Below are 13,486 nucleotides of genomic sequence, written 5' to 3'. Positions count from 1 at the left end.
TGTAAGTAAACAATGCTTTTATGTGATGTTTTTCAATTCTAAGAACTGAACTGAAACGGCTACTTTAAAAAAACGGTCATAGGTAAAAGATATACAATCTTATTTGGAAAATATTTCTGAACTGTAAGGAAACCAACTATGGAAGAAAACACAAATAAAACATCAACTTTTGTTACAACATTTTCTACTCTAGATCGTATACTTGGATCATACAGTCGGTATGGATTGCATAGCTAAATTTAACACTGTTCTGCAAAATGTGTCAGAAAATAGCCATTTTTTTATCCGAGTTTTAAACAGGGCACCAAAACGTGTAGTTCTAATTTAACGCATTAATTTGAATAATCTTTACTCTATTCCTCAACCTAAGGGACAGTGGGAGAGGTGACCACAAAGTCAAGTTTCAAAACGCTACATATCATAAGCCAGAATTGTATAAATTATAAATTTTAATAAAAAGTACTTGCAAGTGATAGTAATTTAGATAATATAGCATGAGATGTTCTATTGTGTAAATATAACACCAAATTTGTGATGGGCTATAAAAAAGATGTTATATATTGTTTACCGCAAAACATACTTAGTCACTATGAAAAAGATACTATAAAAGAAAAGAAAGACGCTATAATAGAAAATTAAATACAATTGTCTCACATTTGATTCTTGCACCCAGAAAACTGATAAATAATAATCACAGATATTTCTTAACCTATTACAGGCAATTTGTGCAATAACTACATTATGTATACATAGGCAAGACGCAAGTTTTTATTATATTTTACACTAGTTGAACCAATGAATACAATAACTACAAAAGTACTTATAAAAACTTCTCAAATAGAATTTTTCATCACCGAGAAAAATAACTTACTTTTTTACATAGGAGTTACTACAGGACACTGAATACCAGTTGATTTTAATCTGGTAATCAAAAACTAGTCTTTAAAAAGTGATTAGTCACAAGTCTTATTTCAGTTATTGTACTCATAGGCAACACTCAACACAGACCTTAGCCATTCACAGGACGTATATGTGGCCTAAATAACATTGTATGGATCCAAGATACAGGTATAAGTGTACGAGTATATAAGTATCACAATTTTGTGACATAAAAATCCTTTTGAAATGTAAATGCTCACTAAATTCTCAAATGTAAATGCAATTACATTTTAGGTCAATTGTTAAAGAATGCCACTTTTATGAAATATAGAGAATAATTATTTAGGAACCATTGCATGTATTTACAAAGTAACAAAGTTTAAAACACAGAATTCATTGTCTTTAATGTCTTTTAAAACCGCCGGCGGCCCGACCAAACGCGTGCACGCACCGTGACGGTATCAAAATAAATGTTTAATGTAATGTGTTTTTCTACGTGTGTTCTGTGTTTTATGTTTTAAATTGATGACGAATCTAAGAAGAGAATAACCTGAGGATGTGGCAGTCGCCACGAAACATGTAGTTGTTTATCTACCAACACTAAACGGATATTGTAAGGTAACAATAATAATTTAATTAATTTAAAACACACCAAAGAAGACTAACAAAATCAATTATTTTTTGTAGGCCTATTCTGAAACATATTGACATTTTAAAAGTTTGATCGCTTTTGAAAAAAGTTGCTTATCATTTTTTTTTGTATTACAAGGAATCTAAAACTTGGTTAGTTTTAACTAATTAAATTTTTTTAGACTGACACACCTACTATAAGTAGTACTATAAGTATCGCTATACTATATGGGCAAGATTCCGGAGTCACTTAACTGGCTTTTTACTTAAAAAAAAAAAAATGTTCTAAAGCACATAACAAGGCTCAATCACTCGTTTTGACACCAATTTGAAGCATCAATAACTTGCATGTAATTTAGTCAGCGCCTCTTAATAATTTTTGTGCTAAATTAAATTTTATTGCCCTTATGATATGTAAATTTAAATCACATAACATCAACAGAAGTATTGGACATACACTGAAATACAATAAAAATTCGACCAAGTTTATCAAATTGGCAATAAACTATAACAAACATTCTGTACATTCACTACTTGTGCATTATTCTAAGTACAAAACAGTAAAATGTATAAAAGTATGAAAGAGAACAATTGTTAAATGTGTAAATACTAATGGAGACATGCGTGCACCCAAACTGCACCGATATAAAGTTAACCTCGTTAAATACACCTCTAAAAATAAAGCTCTGCGGATCTAACACTACATTTCATTTACATTGTAACTGTTTGAACAAATAAACAAGGCGCTAAAAAACTGATCTGAATAAAATTAGTAGACATTGAAGAACGTTCTATAAAGTAGTTTTAAATGCAAAACATGTGTTTCAAAAATCACAAAAAGAATTTGTCTAGTAATTTTGGATAAGAAAATCCACCAATCATTCTCTCTGGCAATTTATTTTTTAAGTAGCGTACCTCTATGATTACCTTAATCATGAAGGTAACACAGTTACACTATCAGAACATAGCTTCAAGAGAGTTTTAATTTTAGTTTATGGACCTTTCCTACGCTAAACTAGGGGCCAAGACTGGACTAGTGCGATGTTGCAACATCGAACGTTCACTACTTTTCGACACTAATTAAAATATACTAAACAATATTTTCAAATCAGCTGGTATTATTAGATTTGGCAACACCGCACGGTCCTCATTGGCTCCTTCAAAGTCACGTTTAAATAGGCTCCTCTCTCAACTGCATACACTCGTGGACACAGGTGCAGTCAATACATGTTAGTCAGTTAGCGTAGGAAATATCCATAAACTAAAATAGTCATCCTTTGGAATTATAAACTTAAAAAACACAGAACTCAAGAAAGTACCACTCTTTTAGATTATATTTGAAGAAAACGTCACGAGGCTGTTAAAGACGTTTTTTTTAGGGTAGAAGCGAGCTAGCTTACCTAAGAATATTAGAGTCCAGGGGTTAATTTAACTTATAAAATAAACGGTATTAGTAATCTCACACATAATTTATATCAACAACCCTTATAATAAGCAATGGGAGTTACTATGGAAAAAATCTCAAAAATCGTAATAAATGTTGAACAGTAATTTTTACACCATCGGTTGTACCATATTGTTAAGAGTTGAAAGGACTATAACATACTAAACTTTAACCAAAATTGTTTGAGCCATGCAATAAATTTGACTTTTTCGTTATTTCATGGGATTTTATGTAAAAATCACCATTATAAATCAAAATTAAGAAAAAATAAAAAAACCTGGAGAGATACATAGATTAGTGTTCACATACTAAATATTGTCAAACCTCTGTTTTCGGTTCAGGGAGAAACCCGATATTTCCACTCGAAACAACACAAACATTTAGACAAAAAACAATAAACTGTGTATAGGGGGAGAAAGTAAAAAGTAACAAGAGTGTAAATAAAATCCTGGACTTTCATTTTCCCAGGTAAAATTGCTACACTCTAAACCATTTCAAAATAATAATCTAGTTATTCAGTTACAACTGTCAAATCTTACATCGTTGGATACAATTTTACAGTATATGGACGTTAATAGTTACATACCTAACCAATATCGTATTGTATATTACATCAAGTTAAACAGAACAGTGACTAGATTATGCGGGGGCTAACGTTGCTCTTAGAAGTTTCTCGTTGTTCCTATACATTTTGATTTTGTTCATTGCATCGAACGGTTTCAACTCGACGAAACCTGCAAGTCAACCTAAAATTAACCTTTAACATGTGATAATCTGTTAAACTATACAGTAGAACCTCGATTCGTCAAGTATTCTTTTGACAAAATTTTGATAAATTGTAAATGAGGAGCTTTTTAAAATTTGTTTTAAGACTGTACATAATTAAATATAAGATTTGTAACAAAACTTAAATCAACAACGAAGAATAATATGTATTCCTATGTTTCAAAATAATTTGAAAACTATTCCTACTTTTTTTATTAACTGCAACTTAGGTTAAAAAATAAGATCGTGAAAAATTATATAAAATAACAGAATATGGAAAAATACTATCATAAGAAACATTACAATAAGTTCTAACACAAATAATATCAACAACCAAAACCCTTTAGTAACGTGTTAAAAGTGCAGTTTATACTTCAAGTTTATAATATTTCTTTGAGTTCAGAAGTTACTGCTATTGGACCACAAATGTTAAGTATGACCAGTATGACATTATTTTATAAGACCAAAAAGTAAAATAATAAAATATACAACAAAACAACAGGACAGAACATAGTGTAAGCTACAAACCAAACATTAAAAATAAAAGGTTATTAGCAACCCATATGTATACAGTATTAGTGAAAAACTTAATACAAAACACAAAAAAGTACATTAACACAAAAAAAAACTTAAATACATTATAAATAAAGAACAATACAATAAATTAGATTAAAATGTTTTAGTAAAGAAACTGTTATTGTTCAAGCCTGCTTTTGTTTTTTAGCGTTGAACAAAAACACACGATAAAATCACAAACACACAATATCATAAACTTAAACCACTGGTAACTGTAAAGTTAGTCTACAAACTGAGTTAAAACATACACAATTTCATCAAATAAAGGTAAAAAAACATTTTCACTGGCTCTAAAAGTTTGTTGTAACACCATTTAGATAAAATAAAATGTATTCCGGTGGGTTCAACTAAACACAAACAAAAGTATGACAAAGAAAAAGATTAACACAAATAAAATTGAATCATAATTAACAGAAAAATTATTTTTTATGTTCAAAAGGTTAGTGAAAATGTGTAGATAAAACCTATTTAAAACCCTCATAAAAAAGCTAATTGCAAAATACCTTAAAAACATACATATTTTTGTATAAATTAGCCTTTTGATTGATTTTTCAAAAAGATTTTATATTTTAAATCCATTTTTAACAATGCAGAGTCAGTATTTATAGTAAACCCCTGGTAAACCATAATAAAGGAAGGGAGGCCGTTTCAGACACCCTCTTTATGGTTAAATAATGATAGGAATTTCAAGGCTATTTCAATTCAAAGAGACCTACAAAATACAACAGTTGTTTTTATGTTATTTTAACAAAGGCCAAAATCTACAACTGTATAAAAAAAATATATTTCCTAAAATAATCAACGGTTGTTCTCTGAACTTAAACTTAACAGGCTCTGGCCCAAGCCGAGGCCAACTACCTGTGCCATGACGGACAATTTCCGATGCAGTCAATTGTCTAATTCACTAGATATTTTTACTACGGTTACTGATTTACAGGAAGTGTTTAAAAGGGGTTTTACTAGACCAAAAAATTAAGGATTAATATTTCTCAGAAGACTTACTTTTTCAAATTTTCAAAGGGTCAAAAAACGTTACACCAGTGAAACTTGTACTTTATTGGCTTTGCGGGATGAATTCAACAAAGTGGTTGAAGGTCGCTGGTTCAATTCCAAGCAAGACCGTTTCCAGACCCAAATGTCATTTATCATTGGGCTATGAATTAATGATGCTATCTAACAAAAAGGTCGACGTTAGATAATAACTGGGTTTGGACCGTTCCCTTTCACGTAAAAAATGCCACTGGTGTAGAAAACGCACAAAACACCGTCATATAGCTTTCTAAAAATGTACGAGGCATTTTCTCAAAAGGCTACTTTAGACAGAAACTCCATTACTAAGTCTTACGAAGTTACAAAACAGCTGTTGTGGCGGGTGTCAAACACAACCGTACTCGTACCAGACAGGAGGAGCCCCCGTCTTGGAGTCAGCTGGAGGCGGGGGTTGTTTCTTGGCGTTGTGGTGAGGGCTGTGCGGAGGCGTAGCACACCCCAACACGTTGGTCACCCGGTTGTAAACAACCATGTTGTTTCTGCAATTATTACAAACAATATTTATGTGTAGCAAATTCTTGATCGACCTCCGCAACAGCTAAGACACCATCATCTCCCTTGATTGCTGTGAAGTTATTGCAAAGCTATCGATAAACTGAAGTTTACTTGAAAAATTTACTCATTCCAGGTTTGAACCTTTTATTTTTTTCATAAATAATGAGCATCTATATATTCAAAAACCAACAGTAGGCCTATACTTTACAATAAGAATGTTGAAATCTAAACTCTTTTCCAGTTTGCTTATATTTAAGCTGGGTTTTACTAGGCGCGGAGTCGGCGAGCGGAGAGAGGAACACGGAGAGCGGAATTGAAATTAACATGACATTCCGGCTTCTAGGAAAACAGTAACATTAAATTGCCTAAGACAAGTGGAGTCCGCTCTCCGCGTTCCTCTCTCCGCTCGCCGACTCCGCGCCTAGGAAAACCCGGCTTTAAAAATATTTTGAAATTTTTCAGGACACGAATATGTGAATACTAAATCGATCATAGAAACAGTCTGGAAAGTTTGTATGATCGTAAATTCACGTCACTGCATTTGCGGGAGATTCTATGATTGTTATTGAAATTAAGTCACAAAGTACTGAGACCTTATATTTTGAGGAAGTGAGAATCAGACTTGATTTTAAGGTTAACTAGAAAATTTAATCAAAGCCTTTTTCATGGTTTGACAGCTCACTCTATTTAATTATTTTCACAGTTGAGCGTGTACCCTAATATTATAGCTGAACTTAATTTACTTCAGGTGGTGTGTTTAATAAAACACTCACAATGTTTAGAAACAAAAATTCATGTAAAAAAATCATACAGATTTTTAAAGACAAGTATTACGGTAAGTATCAAATAGTTTACACACCAATACGGATAGAAGAAAAAGAATAAGATCATTTACATTTTACTATTGATTTAAAGTTTAGGTAACACATGTTTTCTTACCCAGTGGTATCGGGCTGTGGGGTGGAAGTGACTGGAGGCTCTCCAATCGAACTTTTGGTCTCCTCACGATCCTGAAATTTATAAATAAGTATTCAAGATGGATCTCAGTACATACATTCAGTGTATTTAGATCAACTGTTATAAGAAAATCGGGATTTTTGGGGACCTCTGCAAGTGGTTGGGATAATTTATGGGTAAAACTATGCAACACTACAATGTAATTTTCTGTCAACTACACAAACACACACAAATCAAATAATAAGGTAAGCCTATTTGATTAAATGTACATTTTCCTTGCTAACCTATTTTACACTTTGTGATGCAATACAATATTAAGATTAAAAGTACTGCACTATAAACATTTAAAAAATAAATGTTAGCACAAGTGTTGCTCAGAAATGTACTCATTACAAAGATGCTCAATGTTTTCATTAACAATAACACAACTGCTAGATGAAATAGATATAGGTGACATAGGACATTCATATAGATATAGAAATAGATATAGGTATAGATATAGGTACTTTGGTATTATACCGACCACACCGATGCGGTAAATCAAATTGAAAATAAGAATTTAATTAGTTTAAATACCAAAATCTTACTAACCAAACCACCCTTAGGTTAGGTTAGGTTATAATTATTAAGGGTGGTCGGTATAATGCCAAAGTAGGCTACCTAAAACTACTCTCAAGAAAATGAGCACCTTGATAACAAAGCTGTTCCCTAATCTTTTTGAGACACTACTTATCTCCACTTCATGTGTTAAAGAAAAAAAAATATGAGTGATAAACCCTATCCTAAAATAAATTCATTGTTACACTTTGGACTTGTTTACACCGCCCCCCGGATTATTGAGGTTCTTTTGTATTGACATTTTAAATCATCTTACGTTTGCAGAGGCTGAGTTATTTTCATCGCCTGAGTAGTAGACAGCTCTACGAGATCCTGGAGTGCCTAGGTTGCTCAATCCATCTAAAAAATATCACCCAATTAACAGAAGTATGTTCATATTGTTACTAAAATATAAATTACGTTGTAAAAGAACTTATTAACAATTCACTTAGCCATTCACTTCCACCTTTGCCAGAAGTCTAAATTTTTCATCAACTAAGAGTGGCTTGTTTAGTTGCAAGCGCAACATTGTCAAAGTTGTAAAGGCGTAATAACATCAGAATAAATAATGTATGACAATTAACTCAACACAAGAAAAGAAAGTAACAAAGATAACATTAGGATTACTAATCAGATGATTGTCAAAGACGATCGAGTAGACATATGGAGTCACTCCCACTCTGTTATGATTATAATCAATATCTCGAATTTGATTGTTTTTGTTGCTAAATTTTTAATCAGTTTTGATTTGATACTTGCTTTTCATGTATTGGAATCTGAATCAAGAATCGATTGCAAGAAATTGGAACCGAGAAAAACTGGATTTCTTATTTGTTGTATCTATGATGAGTTTACCTTGGCGAGTGCGAACTTCCTCAAGACTCGTATCCGAGTCCGTCCCTCTTCCACTTCGAGCCTCTGCTTCGTGCCACGACCGACGACTCTGAAGTAAAAAATATATATATTTCCATTGGAAAGACTAAAAAAACCCATTTATGAGTTTTGAAATTTTTTTGAATAGAATTCTTATTAGCACTCCCCTAAGGCAGTTGCCTTGGACCTATATCGTTCATCGTTTTTGCCTAGGACGCTAAGCACTATCCCCGGATCGTGTTTAACACTTCAGACTACACCTAGGGGTTGCGGCATTATCACTTAGATAAAATTTAATCTGGCAGTGTTTGAACCCGGTAACAAAACTTCTCATCATTTGCTATGTGAAAACAAAAAATTATAAAACAATTAAAGCAATATTTACATTTACATTTAAAGAATTAATAATTAAATAAAAACGCCTTCGCAAAGGAAACGCAACATCAACACACTCCTGTATTGTGGGTATTGCATTGAATGTCTGCAGGCTTTTTTTATTCTCGTCCAAAATAGAATTTAATTTTGTAGAATGAGATTTAAAATTTCCCGAAATTTCGAGATCCGTCCATCCCTACTTTTCAAATTAGCAAGCCTTAACCACAAGCAGCATCCATAAAAGTATTTGTCAGAGAAACGGTACTCTCAGCATTTAATTACAGTCTTCCTCGTTTTTACATGTACACACTTGTAATTTTTTACTGTACAAAGTTACAGGCTACACACTACACCTATGGTCCGATTTGGATAACATTTTCTGTTTGAGTACTTATCCATGATATCTCCAGGTGTTTTTTTCATTTCTCTGAATTTTTTTAATGGTGATTTTTTTTATAAATACTAGTAAAATAACTTCAACAATTTCCTCATAAACATCATCTATACTACCAACCTATAACTATAATTACTCTTCACACCACTAAAATCAAAATTTCCCCATTTTACACCAATTCAACTTGATAAAACAACAAGACAATGTGAATTCCAATAGTTATTACAAAACTAAATAAAAATTCAAAATACTACCTTGCTAATTAACTCAGAACCAGCCTTCCTGACCCTTCTAACAAGGTTGGCACCAAAACTTTTCCTGAAATACGATACAAATCAGTAAGCAGTGGCTGTAAAAGTATGAGAATGTGACCAAGGAATCTATTAAAACAAACAGAGCCACTTTATGAAATAGATTAACTTAAAAACCAAACAACTTTTGGTTCATTGAAGAAAAACCCTATAAAAAGAACCAAAACAATACAACAAACGAAGAAACACATATCGTGTGTTTGTATGAAGGAGTAATTAAACTTTTTTACAAACTGATAAATATAAAAAAATTGTGGTTTTTAAAATCTCTTACTTTTTCGTTGGGCAGCTGTCAAGGCGACGATAGTGCTCCATAATTTTTTCTTCAAGTTTTTCTTTTTGCCGACATAAACTATTCAGTTTATCTCTGTAACAAGAATGAGAAATTTTGATAATTGTTATTGTTAGATATCTTAAAATATCCTTATTATACAGGGTAACGAAAAGATTAAAAGGAAAACCTCAACTATTTTTTGTGACATTAAATTATAGAATCCTGCAATTTCAAAAGAGGCCACCATTTTCCAATATGGCGACTAACTTTTTATCGGAGGTTTCTACAGACCAGGTCAGCACGTGACCTAAGCTTGTAGACCTAAACCTGAGGGCTCACACTTTTTCTGGCATTCAACAACTTTATGACCTAGACTACATTCCGGTTAAAGGCCAAGTGGAGCCTTTCCTAACACGGGCAAAGGCAAAAAGTGTTTTCCGCACCTTCAGAAGTGCCTGGGCAGTAGATGCAATTGGTTATCACATTCTTGTCCATACTGAACAGGTACAATCGAAAATAGCAGATAAACCCAAGATTGGACTTGCTGAATCAGACGCCTTGTCCTGCGTCCCTACACCTGTTCCCAGTACTCGGTCAGAGCCTGTAGATGCGGGTGCACTATTCTGTTCTTCCTTGTCCTCCTACACTACTCTGCTGATAAATTGCCTTCCTCTCCGCCACCAACATTTTTGCAGGGACCTCAGCGACCACCAGGAAAGTGGGTTAAGACACTGTCCAGTAGGCAGACGTTAACCTGAGGGCTGCTGAACGCCACACAAACAAAAGCAACAAGGTGATAAGTAACTCTACTGACCTAAACAGTTTTTCCTCGGTATGGTAGTGTTCTTTGTCCTCCAGTGAGTGAGTCAGCAGCTCGTGATACTGGCTCAGCAACAGACTTACGTGTTCCATCAGAGATCGTCTGTCTTCCTCCAGCCCCATCTTCACCTGGTTTAGAATCTGGCAACAGATTTCACACGTTCACATCTCAAATTCAAATTTTATTTATAGCATGTACAAAACATACAATAAATAGTGTCAAGCTTATAGTTACTATGTACAAATACTTAACTTAAACAAAAAAAAATACAGAAAATTAAACTATCTATAGCCGTATACATTCATGAATAATAGTGTAGATGACCGATCTCCTTTAATGCATCTCGAAACCGAAACTTAATAAATTGAATCTCGAATCTCAAAATCTGAATGCAAAACTTTTTGACTTTCCTGATTAACACGTTCACTGCTAATGACGCACTTGTGCGTCATAAGTATATTAGCAGATATATAATACATGATGTATATAATTACATAATATATTTTAATCCACAATTTATAGTATAAAATTTATTTAATTAAAGATATATTGTCACTCAATTAACATGATCATGTTAATGTTTATGTTTTTTAGCCATTTATAAAAGTATTACATATCATTAGCAGTGAATGTGTTAAGGTCAAAATACACCTAACAATAAAATGTTTACTATGCAATAACAAGTGGAAGAAATTCTGACCCTGACATAGTGACATAAATATGTGAAATTTTAAACATAATTTTTGATGAACAACAATTTTAAAATAATTTTGATTCTTATCACTAACATAAAAAACTTAAAAAATTTATTTAGTATTTATTTTTCAAAGAATAATTTGCAAAATCAAATTAAATTTAGCCAAGCAAACTCCTTCTTTTAATGCTACTACTTAAAAACCTGTGATGACTTCATTTGTTTACAATAAAAATCTTAAATAGCCTAAATTCAACTTTTTGTTGACGTTTTGAATCATAAAATTCACTGATCATATCTCAATACTAAAACCTTTCCAAATTTTTAGTGGTTTTGAGATTTTAGATTAGGTTTTGTTACAAATCTTCATTGATTATATCAGATCTTCATTGATTATATCAGATCTTCATTGATTATATCAGATCTTCATTGATTATATCAGATCTTCATTGATTATATCAGATCTTCATTGATTATATCAGATTTAATTCACATATTTACCACTCCTACTGATATTCATCTAAGGGTGATGGTCACTTACTTCGCACTGGCTAGACAGTTTTGACAGCTGCACCTCTATGGACGTGATGTGGTCGTTGCGGGACGCCAGTTCACCCTGCAGTTCCGTAACGTTCAGCCTCAGTCTACACGTCTCTGCTCGCACGACCTTGTACTCCTCCTGCAGCCCTCGATAATCACTCTTCACCTTCTCACTGGCCGTGAACAAATTGCGAAAATCATCCTGCAATACATGTTTTCAGATTAAAAATCACATTTGGAAATTTATCACTAACGGCATCATAAAGTAAAATAAATCTTTGTTTCGTCAAATAGTACAGCAAAATTACAATAATATGTATGTCGTTAGATATATATTTTAAATCTTAGTGTACTGTAAAAGTTACTCAACATCACTTTGTCTTTGAAACCCTAATCTCTAACTACTGACCTTGAGTTTTGAGTGCTCTGCGCGCAAATTGTTGAGTGAACGGCTCTCCTCGCGCAGAGTGTCACGTTCACTGCGCAGAGACTCGATGCTGGTGCTAAGGATGTCATAGTTGTCTTTCAGTTGCCTCTGCTCAGCTCGTAAATCTCGATAGCTCACCTAGTAAAACCATATGGTTATTATGGTTATGGTTATTTATGTGGTTATAGGGGTACTTGTAGGCATTAAGAAATGTCATTTGAAATGTTTCGGTTTAGGCTCAATCCACGAGTTATACCAGCATTCTTCAAATCTAGTTTAAACTGACTGTGAGTTAAGCTCTAAGAAAACAACAGATTTTCATTTCCCAAATTCTTCCTTGGATTTAAATGGGTTTAACTTAAACCACCGGGAGAGGTAATTTAACTGGCGATCTATGGCTTATTTATGAATTCCTGAAAGGAATTCAGGTTAATGAGAAGGCTTGTATCTCTCACCTTGAGTTCTTCTTTCTCCTTGACCAATCCATCATATTCAGTGGTGAGTTGTTCATGCAGCTTCTGCAAAGTCAGCTGATCCACCAACATCTGCTGATGCTCGTTCTGTAGGTCGCTGTGGTTCTTCAACACCTGTTTAGTGCAGAAACAAGACTTAATCTTAGTTACAAATTTAAAACAACAGTCATATTGAAAAAAACAATTATTTTGTGGAAAGACGTTCATGATTTTACAATGACTGCGGAAGATGTTCACGATTTCGTTGTGACTGTGATGTTCACAATTTCGCAAAGATCGCTGAAAATTTTCTAGATTTTGCCTTAAGCATATATGATATTCACAATTTCACTGTGATATGGAAGAGTTCATACACAATATTGTGTATAAACCAATTGCATTATTACAATTAATAGTGTTCAAAATCATTTCTTTCCAAGGCAGCCTGATTTTTCCCCGATCCCTCGAATCCTCATGGCCAAAATTTATGACCCAGCCCAACCCTAAGTAAAAAAGTCTGACCTGCAGTCCCTTAACCAATACCATGACTGACATGTAGCCTTACCTCGTCTTTCTCAGCCACCAACTGAGAGTTGGCCAGTTGTAGAGCAGTCAGTTGCGAGGTCATAGACATGATCTGAGACTGCAAGGTCGCTACATCCACCTCCAGCTTAGCGTTCTGCTCAGCCAGTCCGTGGACTGTGTCATCTCCGTCTGCCAGTCGCTGCTTCACCAGCTTCAGGACTTCAGGACTGGACAAGATTCTGTAGGATTGCACACAGATATGGTAAATATTAAGAAAAAAGATTATATCCAGGTTTTAAGCATTTAAAACTAAAAACTTAAATGAATGTTGCTAATTCAAGGCAATATGTTGAAAGAATTTTTCATTAATCGATTGTATTCCATCAAATAATTTAGGTAATAATAGTC

The 13,486-nt window shown here is 33.4% G+C and overlaps 1 protein-coding gene across 1 annotated transcript in view; it reads right to left on the bottom strand.

Annotated features, from left to right (window-relative positions):
- Positions 1-3,334: 3,334 nt before the first annotated feature.
- Positions 3,335-13,486, bottom strand: part of LOC128992748 (protein Daple-like) — a 33,970-nt gene continuing 23,818 nt past the window's right edge. The window contains exons 17-28 of the mRNA XM_054416478.1: positions 13,119-13,317; positions 12,557-12,688; positions 12,084-12,239; positions 11,676-11,876; positions 10,435-10,580; positions 9,621-9,713; positions 9,290-9,353; positions 8,249-8,336; positions 7,671-7,753; positions 6,779-6,849; positions 5,692-5,823; positions 3,335-3,687 (exon numbers count right to left, since the gene is read on the bottom strand). Of these exons, the coding sequence (XP_054272453.1) occupies positions 3,636-3,687; positions 5,692-5,823; positions 6,779-6,849; positions 7,671-7,753; positions 8,249-8,336; positions 9,290-9,353; positions 9,621-9,713; positions 10,435-10,580; positions 11,676-11,876; positions 12,084-12,239; positions 12,557-12,688; positions 13,119-13,317 (1,417 nt within the window). The 3' untranslated portion in view covers positions 3,335-3,635. The remainder of the gene's footprint in view (positions 3,688-5,691; positions 5,824-6,778; positions 6,850-7,670; positions 7,754-8,248; positions 8,337-9,289; positions 9,354-9,620; positions 9,714-10,434; positions 10,581-11,675; positions 11,877-12,083; positions 12,240-12,556; positions 12,689-13,118; positions 13,318-13,486) is intronic.

This window comes from Macrosteles quadrilineatus, unplaced genomic scaffold (assembly GCF_028750875.1).
Source record: "Macrosteles quadrilineatus isolate MER2022 unplaced genomic scaffold, UCM_ALF_1.0 Scaffold_4__1_contigs__length_99947679, whole genome shotgun sequence".
NCBI lineage: Eukaryota > Metazoa > Arthropoda > Insecta > Hemiptera > Cicadellidae > Macrosteles > Macrosteles quadrilineatus.
Note: the sequence above shows the minus strand (reverse complement) of the source record. Positions and strands in the feature narration are given on the sequence as shown.